At 54.8% G+C, this 22,167-nt stretch overlaps 2 protein-coding genes across 4 annotated transcripts in view; one reads left to right on the top strand and one right to left on the bottom strand.

The window, feature by feature from the left end:
* The window catches only part of COPG2 (coat protein complex I subunit gamma 2), a 112,885-nt gene extending 112,067 nt beyond the window's left edge, over nucleotides 1-818 (top strand). For both annotated transcript variants that reach the window (XM_075558669.1, XM_075558668.1), the window contains exon 24: nucleotides 247-818. In XM_075558669.1, coding sequence (XP_075414784.1) covers nucleotides 247-377 — 131 coding nt within the window. In that variant the 3' untranslated portion in view covers nucleotides 378-818. The remainder of the gene's footprint in view (nucleotides 1-246) is intronic.
* On the bottom strand, nucleotides 622-12,718 carry MEST (mesoderm specific transcript). 2 transcript variants are annotated; one of them, XM_075558670.1, is made up of 12 exons: nucleotides 12,693-12,718; nucleotides 10,161-10,315; nucleotides 8,274-8,353; nucleotides 7,870-7,947; nucleotides 7,611-7,747; nucleotides 7,443-7,501; nucleotides 6,149-6,189; nucleotides 5,317-5,387; nucleotides 4,869-4,970; nucleotides 3,519-3,595; nucleotides 2,763-2,826; nucleotides 622-2,012 (listed from the first exon to the last, which is right to left on the bottom strand). In XM_075558670.1, the coding sequence occupies exons 1-12, from the start codon at nucleotides 12,716-12,718 to the stop codon at nucleotides 1,895-1,897; spliced, it is 1,008 nt and encodes a 335-aa protein (XP_075414785.1). In that variant the 3' UTR covers nucleotides 622-1,894. The 2 variants fall into 2 exon arrangements, with proteins under 2 accessions (XP_075414785.1, XP_075414786.1); XM_075558671.1 differs by lacking the exons at nucleotides 4,869-4,970; nucleotides 12,693-12,718 and having other exon boundaries at nucleotides 10,161-10,314.
* Between the last annotated feature and the right edge of the window lie 9,449 nt (nucleotides 12,719-22,167).

The following is a 22,167-nucleotide window of genomic DNA, read 5'->3' as shown; positions in this document are numbered from 1 at the left end:
TCCCCACCCACCCACCTACTCCAAGTCAGTACTGCTGGAGACCGTCTATGCACCTGGTATCTCGGAAGATAAAAGGCAACCCAGAATCTGTTTGTGGGATTCTATGCACCCCCATAAACACAACTGTCTGGAAAAGCTAGCAGGCACGCTCCTGGAAGCGCTGCGGGCAGCTTGGGCGCAGCAGCGCCACTCAGAGCTGGTTCTGCGGGCTCACCCTGGCCTTCTCCCTCCCTGTCCTCTTAACAGGTGTGTTCAGAGGCGGCTATGACTTATTGGTGAGGTCCAGGCTGGCCTTAGCGGATGGAGTGACCATGCAGGTGACCGTCAGAAGCAAAGAGGAAACACCTGTAGATGTTATCTTAGCTTCTGTTGGCTAAGCTTTCAGCGAGCAGGATGGCGTAGGTGTGCGTGCACGGTCAGTGGGCTTGCAGCTCGTGGCCCAGGGCCCCAGGCTCGCCCTGGAAAGAGTGATGCACTGGGAGAGGCAAACGGAGCGTCAGGCCCTGGGCCAGCGGCTGCCTGTCCGCGCGCATGGGTGTTTCTGTGATCTCCTCCTCCTCCTTTGCGCTATACTTTGTCAGCTTTGGGTGGTCTCTGTTATCCCAGCTGCTTATTAACATCTCATTATATTCTTTGCTTTAATGTGCGCCTGAAAGTTCCTGGCAATGTTAGCAAATTTCTATCCCCGGGGGGCGGGGGCGGGGAGCCAGAGTCCACTTTTGTCAAAATTCATTTTTATTATTAGAAAATAAACACTTATTCCACGTTCATTGTTGTTCTACTTGAAGCTGCTAATTAAAAAAAAATTGAAAAAATCATCACTTACTAATCTTGTTTCGACTAAGACAATGAAACTGTGGCTTAAAAAAAAGGGGGGAGGGGTTCAGCACCACTTGTTCACAGATCTTTCAGAACTTGTTCTTAAAAAGGTCTGGAACATTCCTGTGTAGGGAGCACAGGAAGGGCTGTGCCCGCGACGGGCACATGCCTCTCGTGGGGCTGCAGATATTGGGAAGGTAAACAATGCACATTCAGCCGGGGGACGGACGACGCCTGGTCCCGCCCCCCTCCACGAGCGCGCCGGAGGCCTGGCCTCACAGCGCCGAGGTATGAGGGGTCAGACTGTTATTTGCTGTTTGAATGGGGCTTTCTTTCCAGCGAATAACAGGACATCTCTGGCACAGACGCCATGAATGCCTTCAGAGTTCAGGAGCTTCTGAAAAGAGCTCGGTAAAGCTCACTACTCCACCAGAGTTAAGTATCTGCTGGCTTAGTGTCCCTATGAAACCTATGTACACGCAGCGAGAGCGCCTAGTCTAAGAACACATCGAATTGCTCGACAAAGTGTCGCTATCACTAGTAGAAGCAGGGAGGAAAGGAGAAGCAGAGCCAGGCGGGGAGACCCGCCCTCCCTTGAGGCTGTGGGGCCAGGGGACTCAGAAGCACGCACCCGACACAGCCATGCAAGGAGAGGGGAGGCCTCCTCCTCCGCCTCGACTCTAGTCTGGATGGGGCCAGAAATGAGCATTTCTAGATGGTCCACAAAGGTAGCCAATAGAGTTTAAAAAAAAAAAAAAGTTTCACGGACAAGACCATCTGCCCCACTTCCTGCATCAGGGAACAGAGAAGTCCACAAGAACTTCCTGCTCACAAACGACCCAGGCCAATCTACGCCCACCCGGTGTCCCAGGAAGGGCAGGTGGACGGTGAGGTCACCCCTTAGTGGGAGCTTGCTGCTGGCTTGTTGCCGGCTTGTTGCCATCGGGAAAGGGGGCTTGTGTGAGAGAACAGTGCTTAACGGCCAGAACTTCTTTGGGGCACCACTTGCCACATGGTGCACACACAACAGAGAGGGGGGTCGGGGAGGTGACACGGGGAGGCTACGCGTTCCCGCTCAGAAGGAGTTGATGAAGCCCATGTACGCATTCAAGAAGCCCATGGGATCCTCTAGCTGTGGGTAGTGGCTAATGTGGTCATCCAGAATCGACACTGTGGACCGCGGCAGCGTTTCCCTAGTGGGAGAGAACAGCATGGCGGTGAGCGTGCGGCTAGGGGGGCGGGGGAGGGAAGCACAAGCCAGCGGGCAACCCCAGTCAGCGCCACTGCAGACGGACCATACTGCAAGGAGCCAACACGGGCACAGCCGCCTCCTCCTCCTCCTCCTCCTGGGGGTTGGGTCTCGGGCAGCTAAGCCCGTTGAGGACACATCAAGACTGGCTTTCACATGTCCAGAGTCCACTGGGGGCAACCACTCAAAAGGCCACAGGTGCCAAGCCGGCTCCTCAGCTTCCTGGGGAAGCACGAGGTCTCAGACAAGCAGCCCCGCGCAGGCCTTTCCTGCCAGGGGGACTGCCGTTAGGGCACGTGAAGGCATGGCACATTCGGATGTGGCCTCATCTAGATTCTGCACCCCGACTCCAGACCCGGAGGGCTCCAGGGGAGTGCAGCTCCAGGCAGCCAACCGACCCGTCTGCCGGCGGCACCAAGGCGTCTCAGTCAGACTAAAGCAAGCCGCTTCCAACATGCATCCACCTCTACGCCTCGGCTTGTACTTTTTCTTATACACACACCTAGGACTGTACAGTGGCCCTGACGGCTGCTTAAACCAAGAGAACGTATAAGCGAATCCCCCCATCTGTGTGAGAGACGCCCTTCGTGACATGTTTCCTGAATGCAGCCAGTGAGCTCGGCAGTGGCAGCCTCACGGCACTGGAGTTGCCACGGTGAGGCCAAGGTCACGGACCGAGGCCTCGGAGACTTACCTGTACAGCTCCAGAAACTCCGGGTAGGGGTTGACGGGGTCCAGCGGCCCATAGATAAAATGAACTGAGAAAGAGAAAAGACTGAGTTACTCACCGCCATCTCAGCCATTCTCCTGCCTCCAAGAAACGGCCGATATTGATGCGAGGGAAACCTAGCTTCTGCCATGAAGCAGGCTACCAGGCACGGGCAGCCCTCCAGCCCCTCCTTTGAGCCTGGGGACAAGAGCAGTAAGTGCCTCCCCTCAAGAGTCTCTGTGAATTCAAGGTACTATGTCCAAGTCTCATTCTTCAGCTTTAATTGACCCTGGGAGGGAAGTCGAGCACTAATTTCCTGTTGGGGTTTTTTTAAGCATAAATCTCTGCCACCGTCTAAGCCCGCCACAGCCATCACGCTGATCCTGGCGCATGATGAGCCTGTAGGGCAGAGTAGAGCTGCTCCTTAGGGCTCCCGAGAGTTAAGATCTTGGCGAGAGCAGCTAGCCTCCTCTTTCTCCAGCAGAGCGGCTGCAAGCTTTGACCCACCGACCTGGCCCTTAGCAGCCCAACCGCTTAGCACCCCCTAGGGCTTCTGGGCCTCGGTCCAAAATGGGTGCACAGGGCCGACAGACATCGAAAGCTTACTTGATTTGTCGTTCCCATGTCACTGGGTGTCCCAGTGCATATGCATAATTTGGCAGCCCCAAGGGGGGCTGGTCAGGGTGGCAGCGAGTTTGATCTTTCAGCCCCCTACCCCGGAGAGCAAGTTGAGATACTCACTGGGAATAGTCACCGAGGCCAGGGCCCCTACCCAGCGTCTTCGAAACTTCTTCCTCTGGTTGATGTACTGTAAGAGACTGGAGAAGACAAGGGCGAGTCAGCAGGAGAAAGTGGTAAGACACCTGGCGGTCCTGGGGAGCCAACCACTGGAAGGGCTGTTGTGTGTTTTCTTAAAACCACAGGGGCCTTTGCATGCCTGTGAACGCACAGCGGGAGAGTAGAGCCCTAAGGACGTCCCGTGGCTTCCTCAGGCCAGTCCTAGGAGGAACAACTGCGTGCTGCTCTAGAGTGGGAGGAGGAAGGCTGGAGCAGGCACCAACAAGGGCCACTGGGCTCCGAGCGCACAGGTGTGGACCTGTGTCCTCACCTAACTAACCACTGGCTGCCTCTGCTGCTGCTCCCACAGCGCTAGGTGTACAATCAGCGCAGCCTGTAACTAACTGCCTTCCTGTACTCCCGTGTACGGTGTCGAGACTCATGGAGCTGGTCCCGTGGCATCAGTCGCTGTGTGAACCTCAAATAGCACCTCTTAGGACTGGCATTTTAGCATTGGCTTTTTTAAAAAGGAGATGGTTTAAAAAAAATAGCTGCCGTCCATCCAGTCGTTTCCCACTTCCGGCTGCCCTGGTGTGGTGGGGACTGGGGCAGTTGGGCGGGGGGTGGTATCAGAGTGGACCCCAGTGCCACGGGGCTGTGGACGGCTGGCTTTGGGGGGAAATGCCTCTGGACAGACGAGAGCCCCTTTCCCCTTGGCAGCCAGGCACTACCCAAAGATACCGGGGAAAGGAAAACACAGTGGAGTCTGTGGAAAGCTGTATATCTTTCCATTTTCTTGATTAGAGTGGATTTCCAGGGATCTAGGGGGGGAGGGACAAAGCGGGGAGGAAAAGACGGCACCCTGTAAAGTTGCCCGTAGATCTGGGAGAGACGCTGCGATCTAGGACAGCACCTTCTCTCAAGTCCCCCGCTGTCCCCGTGACTACGCTCTGTGAAAGGGGCTGCCCTCCCATCGGAGGCGAGGCGTAGGGATGCTGATCTAGCCTCCACCGGCCCTGTTGCTACAGAAAAGCTGTGAGCAGGGCGCCAGGCTCCTGTAACTAAGGACACCACGTGCAGCCCTGGCATAGCGGCCAGCAGTCACCGTGGTCGGTGGCTAGTTCCAAACAATTCACAGGAGGAGGCACAGCTGCTGCTGAGGACCTGGGTGCCCTGTGCTTAGGCTTAGGCCTTCCCGGTGGAAGCCAAACTTCTTGTAACGGAGCAGGCTGGCGGGAGACACAACAAACCGTCCCACCTTCCCCCTCACGCCAAACAAAGCCTCCTGAAACCAAAGCCATGGGCTTCGCTTACCTGTCAATGACCAGGTTCCCGTCGTTGTTGCGAATTCCGGCCCACATGTCCCACAGTTCACTCTCCGAGGGCCGGGTGTATGGCCCAAAGACCGGGGTGAGGCTGAAAGAGTCCCCAAAAGGCTAAGTGTGAGCACAGGTGTCCACCGGCGGGGGCGTTGGGAGGGGCTGCGCTGACCTGGGATGCCTTCCACTGCTTCCTGTCCCCCTTCACGCTCAGAGTTGGGGGCTTTGGGCCACGAGTTCAACTGCAGCTGCCCTCCCCTGCCTCGTACGCAGTAGCCACTGTCTTGGCTGCTGATGACTTACCCTCAGACTCCCTCCCCGCCCTCGAGTCAGTTCCGACTCATCGGGACCCAGAAGGACAGAGTAGACCTGTCTGCGGGTTTCCCATCATGCAGCTCTTCCCAGTAGTGTGGGGCAGTGGCTGGTGGTCTCAACTGACTTACCCGCGAGAGAAGACAAAGAAGTTCATCAGGCGCGTGAGGATGGGCGAGAGCACGCCTCCATCTTTGAGCAGCTGCAGACAAAGAAGAGCCAGAGTCACATGGAGGGGCCACGGAGACACTGTTCTCTACTAGGGATGCAAAGGGGCTCTGGTCAAACTCCCTTCAGGGGTGTCCTTTCCAGCTCTCACTAAAATCTCTCTAAGACTTTATGACCCGGCTTCTCGGCCCCCGAGACTGGTGGGACCCACAGGACTATGGCCCTTACCCTTCAGATCTGGAACTTCAGTTCAAACGGGCAACATTTACCAAAGGGCAAGGTTCAGAGGGCTCAGAAAGAAGGAATGGTGAGAATACGCCTAGAGAGAGAGTATTGGTGACGAGGAGATTATGGTGGGTGAGTTGAAACAAAATATAAATTGTTGAATGTAAAACCGATCTACTCCGTAAACTTCGCTCAACAAGCACATTGAAAGTGAAGGGGGGGGGGGGGGAATGGATTTATTTCTTGCCCTCATTCCATCCCTGTTTCATCCACACCCTAGACTAGGATTCCTGACTGATTTGAATACCACCTAAATCTTTACGCCCCTGTACTTCTCCAGCTAGTTACTGATCATTTCTTCTCGGAAACCAGCTTAGGCTGAACATAAGGGCCATTTCCATGGCTTTACTTGCATCAGAGGGCAAACAACTAAATTCTCTGGTGTCAACTCGAGGGGGAGAATTTTAGCCCTGGCCCGTTGACAGCAGGCCTGCCCCTTGTCAAGAGCCCAGCCCTGTTTTACTGCAGACGTGGCACAAAGCCCGGCAGCCACACAACAGAATCGCCAACCTTCTGAAGGAGGAGCGGACGGTGAGTCTCAGGAAAGATACCTGCAGAGGGAAGAAGAGACGCTTAGCTTTTGAGCAGAAGTTCTCTGGCCAGCCCAAGTCAGGATCCACAGCATCTTGCCTCTGTCTCCCCGGGCCTCTGCTGCCATAGCAGAAACGCCCATCAAATAAAACCCTAATACAGTCAACCGGTTCCTTTTCTAGGATTCCGTGCTCAGGAGGCCAGAGGGCGGCATGCTGGGACCCTGTGGCCCATGTGGGAGGTGGACCCCAGGGCACAGTTTGCAGGGAGAGCCATAACTCGGATGACTGGGCTTAGCCCCCCTCGGCGTTTCCCTCACGGAAGGAAACCCCACCCCAAGAAGATGACGGGTCCGTGAGTTGGGATGTGAATGCTATCAGGAAGAGGGTTTTTAGGAAGCCTAGGACTTGGGAGAGACCTCCCATTTGCCCTGGCCCATTTCCCCAGTTAGGAGGGAACGTGGCTGATGCAGGGGCCGGTGACTCCCGCCTCAAGGCCGAACTGATGGGCTACTTGCAGGGTACCCCGCAGTCACTGGGATGTTCTGGGTCTGCAAAGGGGGTTCAATGGCACACCCAGGGAAGAAAAAAACTCAGAGGTCTGAGGCCCGTTGGCTCCTGGCTGAGACCTGGCGGCAGCGGCAGCCAGTTTAGAACCACCTGCTGTGGTCGCAGCTGTCCATCAAAGCAGCACCTGTTGCCAAGAGAGCTTTCTGCTCATCGCCCACGGATAGCCGTCCCCTCGGTGCGCTGTGTGTTGTGTGTCCCCTATTTAAAATCACTGCCCTGAGAAAGTGCGTAGAAGCAGCCTCGGCCCATTGCAGTGTTTCCGTGGTGAGGAAAAGGCGTGAGCCCCTTATGGGATAGGCAGCCACCCAAAGGTGCGATGGTTAAGATGCTCAGCTGCCAACGGAAACACCGGCAGGGCAAACTGGCAGCAGGAGAAAGCAGGTGGGGGGTGGGGAGGCCCTGCTTCCAGAAAGATTTGCAGCCTTGGAAACTCCTGAGGGCCATTCTGCTCTCATATGATGTCATTCACTACGGGTCAGAAATCGGGGTTCTGGTGGCACAGCGATTAAGCAGTCCACTGTCAACCGCCAGGCGGGCAATTCAAGCCTCACCGCTCCTTCGCACTATGCATGTGCTGGGGGGGGAGGGAGGGGCCACCTGCTTTGGAGCCTGTGTGCCACAGTAGTGGGTCTATGGGGTGGCATCTAGAGGTGGCCCCTGCAGGCTGTGCCCCACTTTCAACCCGCCACCACCAAGCCCATTACCTCCATTGGACAGGCAGAGGCTCTTGATGGTAAGGCGCCCAGATCGATTCTGCTTGTACCTGGGGACAGAGCAGGGCAGCACATGTCACTCGGCGGGCTCACGCCAGCACCATGGCCAGAGAGCGCTCCAGAAGCATCCTTTTCCCTCTCCCACACCCCTACACTGACCTGTAGAGCAGCTCCTGAGCCACGATGTCCCCGTAGTCATGCGACAGGAGGTTGACCCTGTGGTTCTGGAGCCCCAGGTGCCGCAGAAGCGCCTCCACGATGCTGGCCTGCTCGAATATTGAGTAGTGGTGCGGTCTCTGTGGAGACAGAAGCCAGGACCCCGTCAGGCACCCAGGGATCTGGCAGCCTGCCCCTCTGCCCAGGCCCCACCCCCCACCCCTCACCCCGGCCAAGCAGAGCCCCAGGAGATGTAGCTCACCGGTTTGTCGCTGAAGCCGAAGCCCAGGAAATCAAGTGCCACCACTCTGTGAAACCTCAGCGTCAGGCCTTCCCAGATCTATGAGAGGAAAAGAGCAGATTTGAACCTGCAGCCCGGCAGGAGCATGGCTCCCTCGTGGGGACAGGCAGACATGGCCGTGCCAAGAATCTAAGGTCCACTCCAGGTGGTGGACGAGTACAGAGTCTACCGAGGGAGGAACCCCAGCCCGCTGCAGCCTGCCATTGCCCTTTCTCAAAAAGCCAGGGCTTCTCGCCCCAAGAGTAATGCGAAACAGCTCAACCCGCAGTCTGACTTTAATTAAGCAGTTCAAATTAGCGGGGTGGCGGGAGCCTTCTAGCGCTGACAGTGCAATAGTGGGCGTTCTAGAATCCCCATGCCATTACCTTGTACCAGTCGTAGCTGGAGGTTGGAAAGCCATGCAGGAGGACCACGATCTCCGGGCTGCCCACCACACCCACGGAGTCTGGGAGGAAGGAGGGGAGAGGAGTTGGGGTGAACTTCTGACAAGAACCAAGCAGTGATCACAATGTAAGGCACGGGGGTCTAACGGACTCCACAGCCATGACCACAGTCACCAAAATTCCATGGTACATTTCTTTGTGACATGAAAGGTGGCCCAGTCAGACGGGGGCAGGCACGGGGTCCTCTACTTTCTCAGCAAATGTGCATATTGTACAATGTGGGATGCCCCGAACATTATTTTGAAAACACTGGCAGGCCATTTGCTTTCATCTTTATACAGCGTTCTTAGCGATAATATGCAGATGGGGTTTTAAGGTTAAAAGAAACAGCAGCACAGGGTACAATCCCAACATGTAAAAGCGACGCTGTACCCTATCACTAATGACCTCACAAGAAGGCTCTAAGTTAGAACCCCTCGCCCCAAGCAGACGGCCCCTTGATTTATGCTTTGTCCAGCATTTTTATATTCAGCACATACTTAAGCCCCAATTCGGTATCAAATCATAATGTCCCAACGATCCCAGATTCTACTATCTGAAGGCTTAATTAATGCAGACACAAGCCTTTTTGAAATAACATATGATATACGGGATTATTTAACAGCACTTAAAAACCAGCTGAGTCGGGCTAATGAGTGGGTAGGTGCGGTGTCTGCTAAGTTGTTTGCGCCATTGAACACAAAAGGTCCCCCCTCCCCTCCCTACCTAATTTGCAATAACTTGTTTTTGTTTTAATAAAATGAAGGGGAAATTAGCCAAGTGTTCCGATAGTAAAATACTGGGCTTAGCTGGATTAAAATGGATCCAATTATGTACTGAATTTAGTCACAGGTTTCAGGAGCCCTTTTAGTTGGGACTCATTACATGATGTTGCTATTTTCACCGACAAGTCGTAGGAAAGATTCCATGGAAAGAAGGCCATCCCGGTTATAATTAGTCTAACTTAGGGAAGTAAGGAGGAAACGCACTTCCCTGAGAGGTGAATTAAAAACACGGAGCAACTCTGCAGCCAGCCTGCTGGAAACCAGCCAAACTCGCTGCCATGAGTCAATTCAGACTCAAAGCCACCCTGAGAGGGCAGGGGTAGAACTGCAGCCTCGGGTTTTTGAGACAGAATTCTTTCTTTACAGGAGTAGAAAGCCACCTCTTTCTCCCGGGGAGTGGCTGGTGGTTTCAAACTGCCGACCTGTGGTCGGCAACCCCAGGAGTCCCCGTCACCACCAGCCCAACCTTTAGAAAAGGGTTTACTCACACGACCGACCGCAGCGAGCCCTTGGGAAGGGGTCAGGAGCAATAATGAAAAACGGTTTATGACAAACATTTTTCGTTATTGCTCTTGACCCCCGCCCAAAGCAGTCTTTCCCGGATCTTCTGCTTTCTTCCCCTGTAAGCTGAGGTTAGTGGGGAGGGGGGGCGGGAGGGGGGGGTCGCCTGGATCCAAGTGCTGTGGAAAAGACTGAAACACGGCGTGTGGCACACGGACTTGAGGGATGAGCTCGTCGGAGCAACAATGGTCATTAGCACCTTCATTTATACAAAAACATCCACCTTAACCGAAACTCCCAAGCCAACCATAGCCCAACCAGGATCTTATCATTAATTAGGTTAACAAATGAACGAACAAAAAAATTTTTAAGAGAAAAAGGTCAACAGCTAAAATCTTAATTCCGCGTTATTTCCCTGGCACCCCCCACCCCACCCATAATTCCCTGAGTTCCCCAGCTCTCAAGTATGAGGGGAAATCGCCCGCCCCCAAAGGGACCCTGTGACCCCTCCATGCCGCAGGTGTGACAACAGGCCTGTTCTCACCTTGGTAGAAGATGCGCAGCCCCTTGTAGGTGAAGAACTTGCCGGATGACTTCCAGGAATGAAGGGCCGGGGAAAGCTGAGGCGGTGGGATGTGCAGGTAGGCGGCCAGCAGAGGCACGGCCAGCAGCCCCACCTGCACCCACCACTCCCTCATCCTGCAGAGAAGCAGAGAGCAGGGTCAGTGAGTGGGGACTACTGCCCACTGTAAGACCACACTGATGCAGCAGGGGGGGTGGTCTCTGGGTGTTAGGAGGGGGGGGGGATCGAGTTTGCCAAGAACGACGCCATCACACCTCTGCAATCAGCTTATTTGTTCACCTAATTGTTAGGGGGGGGAGAAAGTATGATTTTTTTTCTTTGTCATCCTCCCTCCACATTTCTCTACATTAACCTTAGCAGCTTCTTCCATTATATGGGTGTCCCCCCACACCATGTCTGAAGAGGATTTTTGGGGGTTTTTTGTAAAGTCAAAGAAAGATGACTTAATGACTGGAGGATTGCAGACCTCTTATCAGGATTGAGGGAGATGAGGGAGGAATTTTCATTTCTCTCACATTTACTCAATAATTCCACCATCTCCACACTGGCCCCCAAGGTTAATTAAGGCATGGGGGTGCTATTAATGTGTGTGCAACAGGGCTAATACAACGGGCCTTTAAACAAACTTTGGGTTTTGGGAGTTTGGGGTTTTTTTTCCATCTCCAATGACCTCTGGCACCAGTGAAGCCCCAGTTGTCCCTATGAGGCGCGGGGACTCCTCAGGATGCATCTGAATCTGAATTCGAGGCCACTCAGGGCAGCCCCAGGTAAGCAGCTTTGTCATAACCCCCAGAATCTAATCTCTTGAGAGGTCAGGCAGCAGATTATTTGTTCTGCTTGTCTTGGCAGGTTCTTGAGAAAGTTCCCATTTCTTTTATTTCTTATTATCACCTCCACCTCTCCCCCAAGGCAGAAAGGGAAAGGTGGGGGTGATTTGGAAGGTCGTGTTCAGACACCACGGGGGGGGGGGGGGGCTTAGTTTCACCTTAGAAAACGTCAAAGGCTCTGGCGGAGTGGCCCAAAGCCAGGGACCAGTGCTACCTGGGGCTTAGGACAATTCTGCGCGATGTAAGTTCTCCCCTAACAATGCCTCTAAAACAAAAGTTAGCGTCGTCAGGGGGAGGGGGTAGTTATTTGGTAAAGGGGGGGCTTTGCAATAGCGCTGGCAGATGATGCTGTAGGCGGACACGCCCTTCCACCACTTTACCTGTTCCCGGCCCCAGCCGCAAACAGCGCGGGCCAACGCACACAATAGTTGGTGCGGTTCCACCGCATCTCTGCGTGCTCGCCAGGGTCGTGTGCGTGCGTGCCTGCGTGCGTCTGTCTGTCCCCTCCGCGGTGTGTGTCCATACAGCAGACCCCAATGCATCTGGCCCTACCGTTCAAGGTAATACTACAAAGGATTGAAATGTCGCAGAGCCCAAGTGCCCGTGTGTAACACCACTCCCCCGCGTGCCCACCATTTCCCACCACGCACTCCGCCGGCTTCGCGCCAACACTGCCGTGAATGGCAAGATAACAAAAAGCTTTCAGCACCGCATTCGATTTTTCTCGGCGACATCTCGGCCCTGACGCACGGTGCCCGTTAGCCTTGCGCCACTCCTTGGCACCTCCGCCTGCCACCCCATTCATTCCCGGACCGCCGACCGCAGTGACGCAGCAGAGCGGCCAGGCAGCAGGGGAGCCCCCGCGCTGCGCTCGCCCGCGGAACCCTGCGCCTCCCTCTTGGAACCCCGAGCCCGCGGGCAGCCTTGGGCGCACCGTCACCCCTGTGCGAACGCCCCGAAAGACATTTTTTAGGATTTTTAGTAAAGAAGCAATCTGGCGGTCGATAAGCAGCACCGATTACACGTTTTCGGACGAGAATTTAGCGAGCCAGGAGTCAGGCGAATCGATTTCCACACCTCCCTGCAACAAACCTCGGGGACATTAATCAACCTTGCTGCGCCGCCGCCGCTTTGACCTGTAAGTGTGAAAAGAATTCTGTTTCTCTAGGATCACCACGCCTGCTGACCCCCGGCGGCGCTGCCAGGGCTCTAAGTGACTCCGTGCGCCGCCGCCGCTGCGGCTCGGGTAACGTGCCGACACTCTGGTCACAGCGCCATCCTCAACCGCGCTTCGTGTTACTGAAATCTGAAAAACACTCCTTGGTGAGGTTTAGAAAATGTAACCACATCCCTGCGAGAACTCCCGTGGGGCGACGCCGAGGTCCAGAAACCCGAATTCGTACCACGACAACGCCCGGGTCTAAAATCCCTCAACCGCGCGGCGCAAGTGATACCAGGGGCTGGACACCCTAAGTCACGCCAGACAACAGTGAGTTCTTACCCGGGCAGGTCCCAACGCCCACCTCGAGGTACCCCCCCAAACGGGAATCGCCTACTGACCAGTCCCGATCTCAATTCTTATCCCGATCCCGATCCCGATCCCGATCCCGATCCCGACAGCCGCCCCAGCGGCCACACCCCCGGTGCCCGGGCAGCGCGCACCCACCTGCGCAGGCGATCGCGGCGCACCATGACCGCCCTTAGCCCATGCCGCCCACGCCGCGCTGGGGCCGCGAGGACGCCGGCCCACAGCCGGCCGAGGACTGCGGCCGCCTGCAGCCCGCTGGGGCGGCGTGCGGCCGGGCAGCCCGGCCGCCCCGATGGGCGTCTGCTGCAGCACTGCGCGAGGCGCGGCTGCCGCAGAGGAGGCGCCTGGCCGCCACCCGCGCGCTCTGCGCCGTGATGTGATCGTTGCCGCTGCAGCTGCGGAGCGAGTGGGCGCCGGCTTTTAGAGCCCACCCGCGCTCCGCCCTGGGCCCGCCCACCGCCGGCCCGCCTGCTCGCTCCCGCCCACCAGCCCCCTCCAAGGCCAGGTCCTCACTGCTGCCTCCCCAGCCCCCCCTCCAGCCTCAGCAGCGGGGGCTGCGGCAAATACACTCCTTTGGCGCATTAGGGCCACAGGGAAAGACGACAAACCCCGAGACCCCCAAGATAATCCATTCTATCCTTACCCCACCGCTTAGACCACCCACAGACTGCCCAGCCAGGGGGATTGGGGGTCCCCGGTGCCCGACTGACGGTGTGCCTCGCACAGGGGTCCGAGGCACAGGGTACCCCACCTTTGGCGGGCCCAGAGGTGCCCCGCGCTCAGGATTACCGCCGCCCAGGGGCGCCCCGCACGCAGGGCTACCCATGCTGTGCGTACACAGGCTCAAAAATGCCGATTTAGGAGTACTCGCGCCCAAGGGCGCCCCGCTCTCAGGGTTTGCCCGCGCTCAGGACGCCAAGGCTCAGCGAGGCCACCATGGTACCTACGGGGGTTCTTAAATAGGACAGGTCCGCATTTCCGAGGCAGTTATCCAAGAGTGCCCGAGCCCTCCTGAAATTTCTAAATACCCGCAACCACCAAACACTCAGCCGCATCTAGGGAACAAGTTCTGTGGGACCTATCGCTGACCGCACGGGCAAATGCTGCTGCGTGTCAAGCGCTAAACTTGGAGAAATTCGGGCTCCCAGCAGGTAGCTGGGGCCGCTGCCTGGGCACCACACACATTTTTCTGTTTCTTTCTTTCCTTTTTTTTTTTTTTTTGCAGCAGGGCGACGTGGTCAGCATACCAGACACCCCACCGCAGCCCGCGCGCGCCCGGAGGGAACGATCACCGTTACCCCTCCAACACGCCTATTTAGTTATTTTATATTGAAGAATTAAAACGCACGGGCCGGAGTGGCAGAATGAGAGGGAAAGCTTTTTCACCGTGATTTTTAAAATACATCTAATACGCATTTTTAAAAGCAACGCGGGGGGACTATGGCATCGTGTCCGGGTTAGATTTCCGGCTCTCCATGGAGATGCGCATGGATGCGCGCACCCGGCTGCCACCAACAGGGGCGCTGCAGGCTTCGTTTCCACCTGGACCGCGGCGCCACGGCTGTGTCCAGTGCTGGCAACCACGCTGCGGCCCGGCCATCGGCGACCAAGCCCGTGGGCCATCTGACCGCGTGCTGGGCACTGGAGGGTCACCGCCACAGCACTAGGAAAACCACCACACATGATGCAGAATACAGGTTGGAATTCTCCTGGTATCCGATCCGTGGGTCATTAACCAAAGGCTTATTTATCACCTGCGAGGCAAGGCACTGAGGAGACCCCCCCATGCCCCAAATGGCTCCTGCCCCAGGGCCGGGCGTTTGCCATACTTGGGCGGGGGGGGGGGGGGTGTAGGGCGCTAAGGACTGATGCTTCTTCTCTGGCACCATTTTGTGTCAGGTCGGCCTCCTCCCCCAACAGGTAAGACCTCCAAGGCGAGCCCTAGTTTTCTGCACTTTTGTTTAAGGGAGCCCGCCCCACTGCGGACACAAAGCAGGCCCCTAATAAATCCTCCTGGACTAAGGACAAGAATTTGAGGGCGCACAAGTGGGAGGAAGTAATTAAAGGGAGGGGGAAGGGTTGTCTTGTATGATGAATAGACATTTACCAGCGAGACAAAGAACATTCCAGCCGGAGGGGACAGCCTCGCAGGGCCCCAGCCGAGCAGATCCCCCCCACCCTCCCCACCGCCCCACCTTTAGTGAACACAGGCTAGTTCTTTGGAATGGAGCTTGGACAGGCCAAAAATTAGGCTAGGAAGAAAAAAAACCAAAACGATTACGTCCTAAGGAGTTTGGAATTTGTCCTGAAGAAAATGAAAAGCCCCAGATGGAGTTAAGCCCTCCTAATTGGTTACTTTACAAAATTTAAATTAGTCTCCTTACAAGTCAAGGATTACCTATTTTAACTAACAGCCATCACCTTGTAAGAACCGAATTAATTGCTGAACATTTAAATCCGTGTTTTCAACAGCGCGGAGGATTTCCTGTTGTTGGAGCAACCCGGCAACAGCAAGCTCTGCGTTGTGAATTTTTCAGATTTACTGCCCTTCCAGTGTTCAAGATGAGGAAGATTTTCTATTTAATGGACCTAGCTCGGCACAAAGGGGCTTAATAACGATGGCCTTGGACAGGAATATGGAATAAACAAGGACACGGGAGGGGACAATGCTTAAGAGCTGGGGAGGTGGGGGTTACCCACGAAAGATCTTGAATGCCAGGGGGACTTTCAGACCCCTGGGGCAGAGACCAGGAAACACTTCTTGGGGAATGAGGAACTGGGGTTGGGATGGCCCTGGAACCCAGAATGCAGTTCAGCAAAATTGATTTCTTCCTGTCTGGGAGACCCTCCAGCACAAAACCCAGGCTTTGAAAAACACAGAGAAGACCTGTGAGCCAGGGGCCCCGGGAAACGCTGGGAATCTTGCTTTCAGAAGGGAGGAAATGCTGGCCCGAACGCTCCCAGAGCCAGAGACCCTGAATCTTCTATCAGTGCCTGCAAACTTCCAGAAGGTGCTTCCTCACCAGGGGGGAGAATCTGGCCCAAGGGATGAACCCCTTGGAGCCCCCAAAGAGCCCTGCAAACCATAAATCTCACCAAGGCCTGTGGTCCCCTCTAAGCAGCCCCCTTTGAGATCTTGGGATTACAAGACACCTCCCCCTACTCCTGCTTTCCCCATAGCACAGGGGCACGGGCAGTCCGTACCCCCCCCCAAAGGAAACGGGCAGCTTATCAACCATTCCCATCACATTCCAATTCCAACACAGTTCTAACATAGAAGACCTCCCACCAGCCCCTGCACAAGTGACCTGTAGGGGCTCTGGATATGGACAGACGGGGACAGATGCAGGAGACCTGCGGCACGGGAACCACCAATTCAGTGGTCCCTATTCTTCCACCACCGACTTGAGGCCGCGACAGAATCCACACAAGGATATCTGTGGAGACACTGGGACGGAATTGGCCCTGCCCCTTCCACACGGCACGGTATTCAAAGGTCTGAGTGGGAGAAAATGGGTAGAGAGAGACTTGGGGTTTGAATTGGCTGACTCACTGAGTACACATGTACAGCTAAAAAGCTCGCCCAACTGCAGGCTACAGTAGCAAGAGAAGTGCCCAGAATTAGCGACTCTCACTCAATTCCACCAGGTAGACCTCACAACGTAGTGTAAGTCTGCTCTTCCCAAACCGACACGTGATATAAGATACACAACCCGGAATTTTGTCTGAGAGAATGGAATTGTACTGTAAAGCCCGTTGGGTGGGTGGAGGGCTAATCGTTCTCAGACTGGAAGCGCCTGTCCTGGGCACTAGGAATGGAAAGGTCAGCAGTCAGAGCAGTCAAAAGACATGGCAGGCGGCTCCCGTGAAGGTGATGGACATGCTATGGAGAGCTTGGTGCCATTCTGTCCCCCAGGGCGGCTACTGGATGGCACTGAGGGGTTGGTGTGAGCATGGCTCTGCGTCCCCGTCCTGACCACAGCTCCGCCACGGGAGGGCTGTTTTCATTCACATTTGCAGAGCTGGAAGAGTGTGAGGGGCTGAGCAGGTGCTGGCGGCGAGACCGGGGTCCTCTCCACCACACTGCCGCCCTGTGTGCCGTGGCTGGGCAGGCGTAGCTGGAAGAAAGGAGCCTTGTGCAGGGAGCGGAGGAAGGAAATGTGTTCGCAGTCCTCAAATATTTGTGGAAGCAGGAGTAGACATTTTCTGCCGCCTGTCTCCAAGGAGTGCGAGTGGTAGAGAAACAGATGTTGATGTCCAACCGCCAGGGCTGGTCAGGGGGACCAGGCAGCTCAGCTCCTTTGGGGGAAGTCGCTGGTTATGAAGGGCTGGGTCACCCGTAGATCTGTGACTGGCCTGATCTAAAAGGTCTGGTCCCATCTGACAGCAGCCAAAGCTCAGGGCGGTCTGGGAACTTGGCCAAGGGGACCCCCCTCTTCCTGAGAAACAAATCCACAACTAGTTCATTCCCTAAGCCTCCTTCATCCCTGAGCTGTCATGCTATCTCACGCCAAGGGCAAGACAAATGGAAAAAATTTCCACTGCAATCATGCCAACCTCCCTCTCAACCATATATAACCCACAAGTGACTGGAATCGTCCTCCCCCTTCGGGCTGTTTTAGATAAAATTCTTTGGCTGTGAACAGCCCCGAAGATGAATGGTAAGCCTCGCGTAACAAAGGAGCTGAGTGTACCATTAACCAGATGCCACAGACCTACGTGGCTGGCAGTGGCTCCCACAGATCTCGGCCGGACCGGGGGCCCTGCAGTATCTTCACAGGCTTCTGCATTCCCACGCCCAGCCTATCATCCCACAGCTACGCGCCTGTCTTATCCGGACCCAGATACATGGCTTGTAGGAGTCTCACGAAAAAACAGGGTCTTGCGTTTTTATAGCTCTCCCCTCTCCCAGACACTGTGCTATCTTATCTGAAGCACTCCAGCGTTCTCACAGGAAAACAGCTACTCCTGCAGAGCCCGCCCCCCCCCCACCCTGGCTAATTCCTGGCTGTCAGCAGGATAAAGGGGGACAACACACAGCTCCTCTGGGGTGGGAGTGCATGCATATAGGGTGTACGTGTGGGGGATGTGTGAGTGTGGTGTGTGCGTGGTATCGGGTATGTGTGGCATGTTGGGGGGTGGCATATGGTGTGTGTATAAGTGGGGGTGTACATGTGATGTGTGCATATATGTGTAGTATGTTGGGGTAGTGGTATCTGATGTGTATATATGGGATGTATTCATGTGTGTATGTATGTATGTGTGTGTGGTATGTTGGGGTAGTGGTATATGGTGTGTGTATTTGTGGTGTGTGTGTGGCATGTGTATGTATATGTGTGGTGGTGGTGGTGGTGGTGGTGGTGGTGGTGGTGGTGTGTGTGTGTGTGTGTGTGTGTGTGTGTGTGTGTGCGTGCGCGCCCACTGGCTCCCTGGCTCCTTCGGCCTGGATGCTGTGTCCCAGAAGCATGTGTGCCACGTTTCTTTGTTTGCTTTACTCGATCGCACCTTCTCCAGGTGGTCTCCCACCCACACTGTGGAGTGCCCTGGGCCAGGACTACAGCCCCTGCTGGGACCTCCAGCTCCGCAGAGCCTCCGAGTCCTGCGGGCAGCCCCCCTCCCCCAGCTGCCACCCCAAGGTTCAGACACACAAGGGTGCCCATCTGCTCCCTATGCATTGTTCTGGGATGAACAAACAGGGCAGAGCGGGGAGGAGACTTCTGTGTCCTCGTCCCACCCCGAGGTCCTGGTTGACATCAGCCAAGAGCAGCAGCACTGCTTCAGCACGGGGCCTCGGGGTGGGCCCCCGGGTCCTCTGTCCCTCGGGGCCATTCTTAGGGCCTGCTCTGTGCTCTGGGTCCGTTTGGCCCACACTCATCCCTCAGCTCCCCCACCTGACTCAGCGAAGACAGGAAACCAGATGCCCATGGGCTTCCTGGGGCCAGAAGGTCGTCCGTGGCCTTAGCCTGATGGCCAGGGAGGACAGCCGAGCCCCTGACTACCCTGCTCTGGGCTAGACAGCAGCCCCTCGGCGCAGAACCCCCTCGCCGGAGTCGAGCATGTGCCGCCAACTTCTCTCCTCCAGGCCCCCTCACCACCTGCTGCAAAGGGCACACCATGCCACGCTGTGATAGGGCAGCATCTAAGTACTTTGACTTAATAAAAAAAGAAGGTGAAAGGAAAGGCATTTTGATCGGGAGCTGTCTTGATCACCGCCCGGGTGGTATAGTGTTTTACTCGTGGAACGGCTGGCTGCAAGGTCAGCAGTTCGAAACCACAACCAGTTCCATGGGAGTTTGAACCCCTAACAGCTCCAGAAGACAAAGTAGAACTGTCCCATCGGGTTCCCTAGGCAGTAATCATTAACAAAATAGATCAAGTCCCTTCTCCCACTAGGCCAGTGGTTCTCAACCTTCCTAATGCTGAGACCGTTTAGTACAGTTCCTCATATTGTGGTGACCGCCCCAACCATAAAATTATTTTTGTTACTACTTCATCACTGTTATTTTGCTACTGTTATGAATCGGGCGACTCCTGTGAAAGGGTCATTCATTCCCCAAAGGGGCCACGACCCACATGTTGAGAACCGCTGCATTCAACCCTAGCCCAGGTAACCTTTTAAGTACTTTACACACAGGTTAACTCAGTTAGACCCCAGACCAGTCTTCCCCTTAACAATCGTATCACCTGGGTACCTGTAATTCTCTGAAACCTAACCCAAACGCTCCGACATCAAGTTGATTTTGACGCATACCAGCCCCGTATAGAGTTTCTAAGACTGTAAATGTTTATGAGAGCTAACCCTTTCACCCTTCTCCCTGCAAGAGACCTTCCGTTTGGCAGCTCCCCGCCTCACCCAGGAGCCACCAGCTCTCCTTAGGTCTTCAGTTCCCCTAAAGACTCCGAAATCGCCAACTCCAGCCCTACCCTCCGTCCTAAGCCAGGTTCGTGTGTTTACCTGCCTTCTGTGAATCAACATGCAGACAACCCACAAGTCTCTCGTCACTTCAACCCACTGCCACTGAGTCAATTCTGACCCCGAGGACCCGCCATAGGGCCTCCAAGGTCATAAATTTTGATCAGAGCTGACCGCCTCATCTGCCTCACACAGGGTGACTGGTGGCTTTGAACTATCCACATTTAGGTTAGCAGCCAAACGCTTACCTGACAGCGATCTCACCCTTTTCTGCCTCCCACTTCCTTCCCTTCACACTGGGCTCTTTCAGGCTCCCCCAAAACCTGCTCTTGGCCAATGACATCACCAGCCACCCCAGTCTCGCCCCCACACCCATCACTCCCTGCGACGATGTAATGGAATCAGCTAAGGGGTTAGCAGCTGCGGTTGAGTGCTCGGCCTATGCCCGCCTCCTCGCCCTTCCTCCTCGCTGCTGGATAGAGTGCGGAATGCCTTGGCAGCCCCTTCCCACTGCCATTCCCACTGCCATCTGCCCTTGCTCCGCCTCATTATCCCTCCCTCCTGTCCCCGAACTGGGCCCCACGCCTCCGTCCTCATGGCCTTCCCAAGGCCATCACGCACACACCTGCCCAAGGGACCCTCCTCAACTGCAAGTCTGGGCACGTCGCTTTTCTCCTGTCAACTCTGGGATGAGGCTGTCTTCCCAGTGCCGACCCGGCAAGGTCCGCAGCTTGGTCTGAGTCCCCGCCTTCCTCTCACGCCACCTCCTCCTCCCTCTTCTCCTCAACTCTTCAACACCCTCCCAAACCTCAGGAGCTCATAGCTCCAGGACACCACGGGGTTTCCTTTCGTTATACTTTTACGCATGGCCTTCCCCTTGACAAATCTGTCCTCCACGGTGACTTCGCCCTGGTGGTGCGGTGGTTTACTGCTCCGCTGCTAACCACTGGGTCAGCTGTTCGATTCCGCCAGCAACTCTCGGGGACAAAGGTTCCTGGTCCTACTTCGATCAAAGATGACCGTCTTGGAAACTCGATGGGGGCAGTGCCACTGTCAGATGGTTTCTCTGTGAGTCAGACGCCACTCGGCGGCAGTGGGTTTGATAGTTTGGGGTGGAGGTTTTGGGATTTCCACGTTGGCTACCTAAAAGTAAATCTCCATGCGATTTTCAAAGCACCCCTTCGTTGTCACGTGCTCTGGGAAGCGGTCCCTAACGGCTTCCCAAAGACAGTCACCCCCACCTGTTATGAGGATGTTTCCATAGCTGCCTTGCCTACCTGCTGGGCTCCTTGAAGCGAAAGACAGTGTCTTGCTTCTGGGTCCCTTGTGCCACCCCCACATTTTATGATCAGAACAAATAACATTGTTGCTAGTTATTGAGTCAGTTCCAAGCCCTAGAAACTCCATGCACAACAGAATGAAATATTACCCGGTCCTTCTCCAGGGAAAACATGTCCCAAGTCCGTGAGACACAGTCTTACCGTCCTTGTTCTAAGGTGCATTCTGGCTGTACTTCTTCCAAGACAGGTTTGTTGGTTCTGCCCACAAACTGTTCTTTCCACAGTACCTTCTTCACCCTCATTCAAAGGCATGAGCGCTTCTGTGGCCTTCTTTATCCGTTGTGCAGATTTCCAAGGCATCTGAGGCAACCGAACATACCGTGACCTAGGGCAGGCTTACCTTAGGCTTCAAAGAAATACTCTTGTTTCTCAACCCTTTAAAGAGGTCCGACGCGTCAGGTTTACCCAACGCACTCCACCGGCTGATTTCTTGACTGCTGCATTCAGGAGCGTTGATGGTGAATCCGAGCAAAATGGAATCCTTGACAGCGTCCGATTTCTCTGTATATCATAATGTTGGCTGTTGGTCCAGTTGTGAGGATTCTGTATTTCTTTACATCAAACCGTAATCCAGCCTGCAATCTATAAGCTTTGATCTTCATCAGCAAGTGCTTCAAGCTCTCCCCACTGCATTTTGTAATAATGATGATAAAAAATAAATAATACAAGAATAAACAAACTGCTGTACTGACCCATAGCGACCTTTGAGGACAGGGTAGGACTGCCCTGGTGAGTTGATGAGACTGTAACTCTTGACAGGAGTAGAAAGGCCCATCTTTCTCCCTCAGAGCCGGCAGGTAATTTCAAACTACTGACCTTGAGGCCAGCAGCGCAACCCGTCACCACTACACCTCCAGAACTCCTCAAAATAAATAATAGCAAATATTTATTGACCATTGTGCCAGACAGTATTGACCCATAAACCCATTACCACCAAAGCCATTCCAACACACAGCGACCCTATCGGACAGAGGAGGGCTGCTCCATCTGGTTTCCAAGATTATCGATATGTCCGGGAGCTGACAGCCTCATCTTTCTCTCTTGGTGGGTGTGCATTGCCAATCTTTTGGCTATGTTTATCTGTCGTTAAAAAGTTTCATAGCATTAAAAGATCCATTTCTAAAAATCATGCATCAAACTTTAAAAATACTGATGATGGTGCAGTTTATATTTTAAAGAGAAAACATATAGCTAGCCAGCTGAGTGGATGGTACTTGAATGTTCTAATTTAAATTAATAATCAGAGTTGATTTTTTTTCTTCTAAAAAGGCCAAACCAAACCAAAAGAAACACCAAGCTTTTGAAGTCGGTCTTAATGAGAAAACAATCCTGCTATTGTGCTCTGTCATCTGTTATTCTA

Source organism: Tenrec ecaudatus, chromosome 9, assembly GCF_050624435.1.
Source record: "Tenrec ecaudatus isolate mTenEca1 chromosome 9, mTenEca1.hap1, whole genome shotgun sequence".
In the NCBI taxonomy this organism is placed as follows: Eukaryota; Metazoa; Chordata; class Mammalia; order Afrosoricida; family Tenrecidae; genus Tenrec; species Tenrec ecaudatus.
This window is presented reverse-complemented; position numbering and strand designations above follow the sequence as displayed.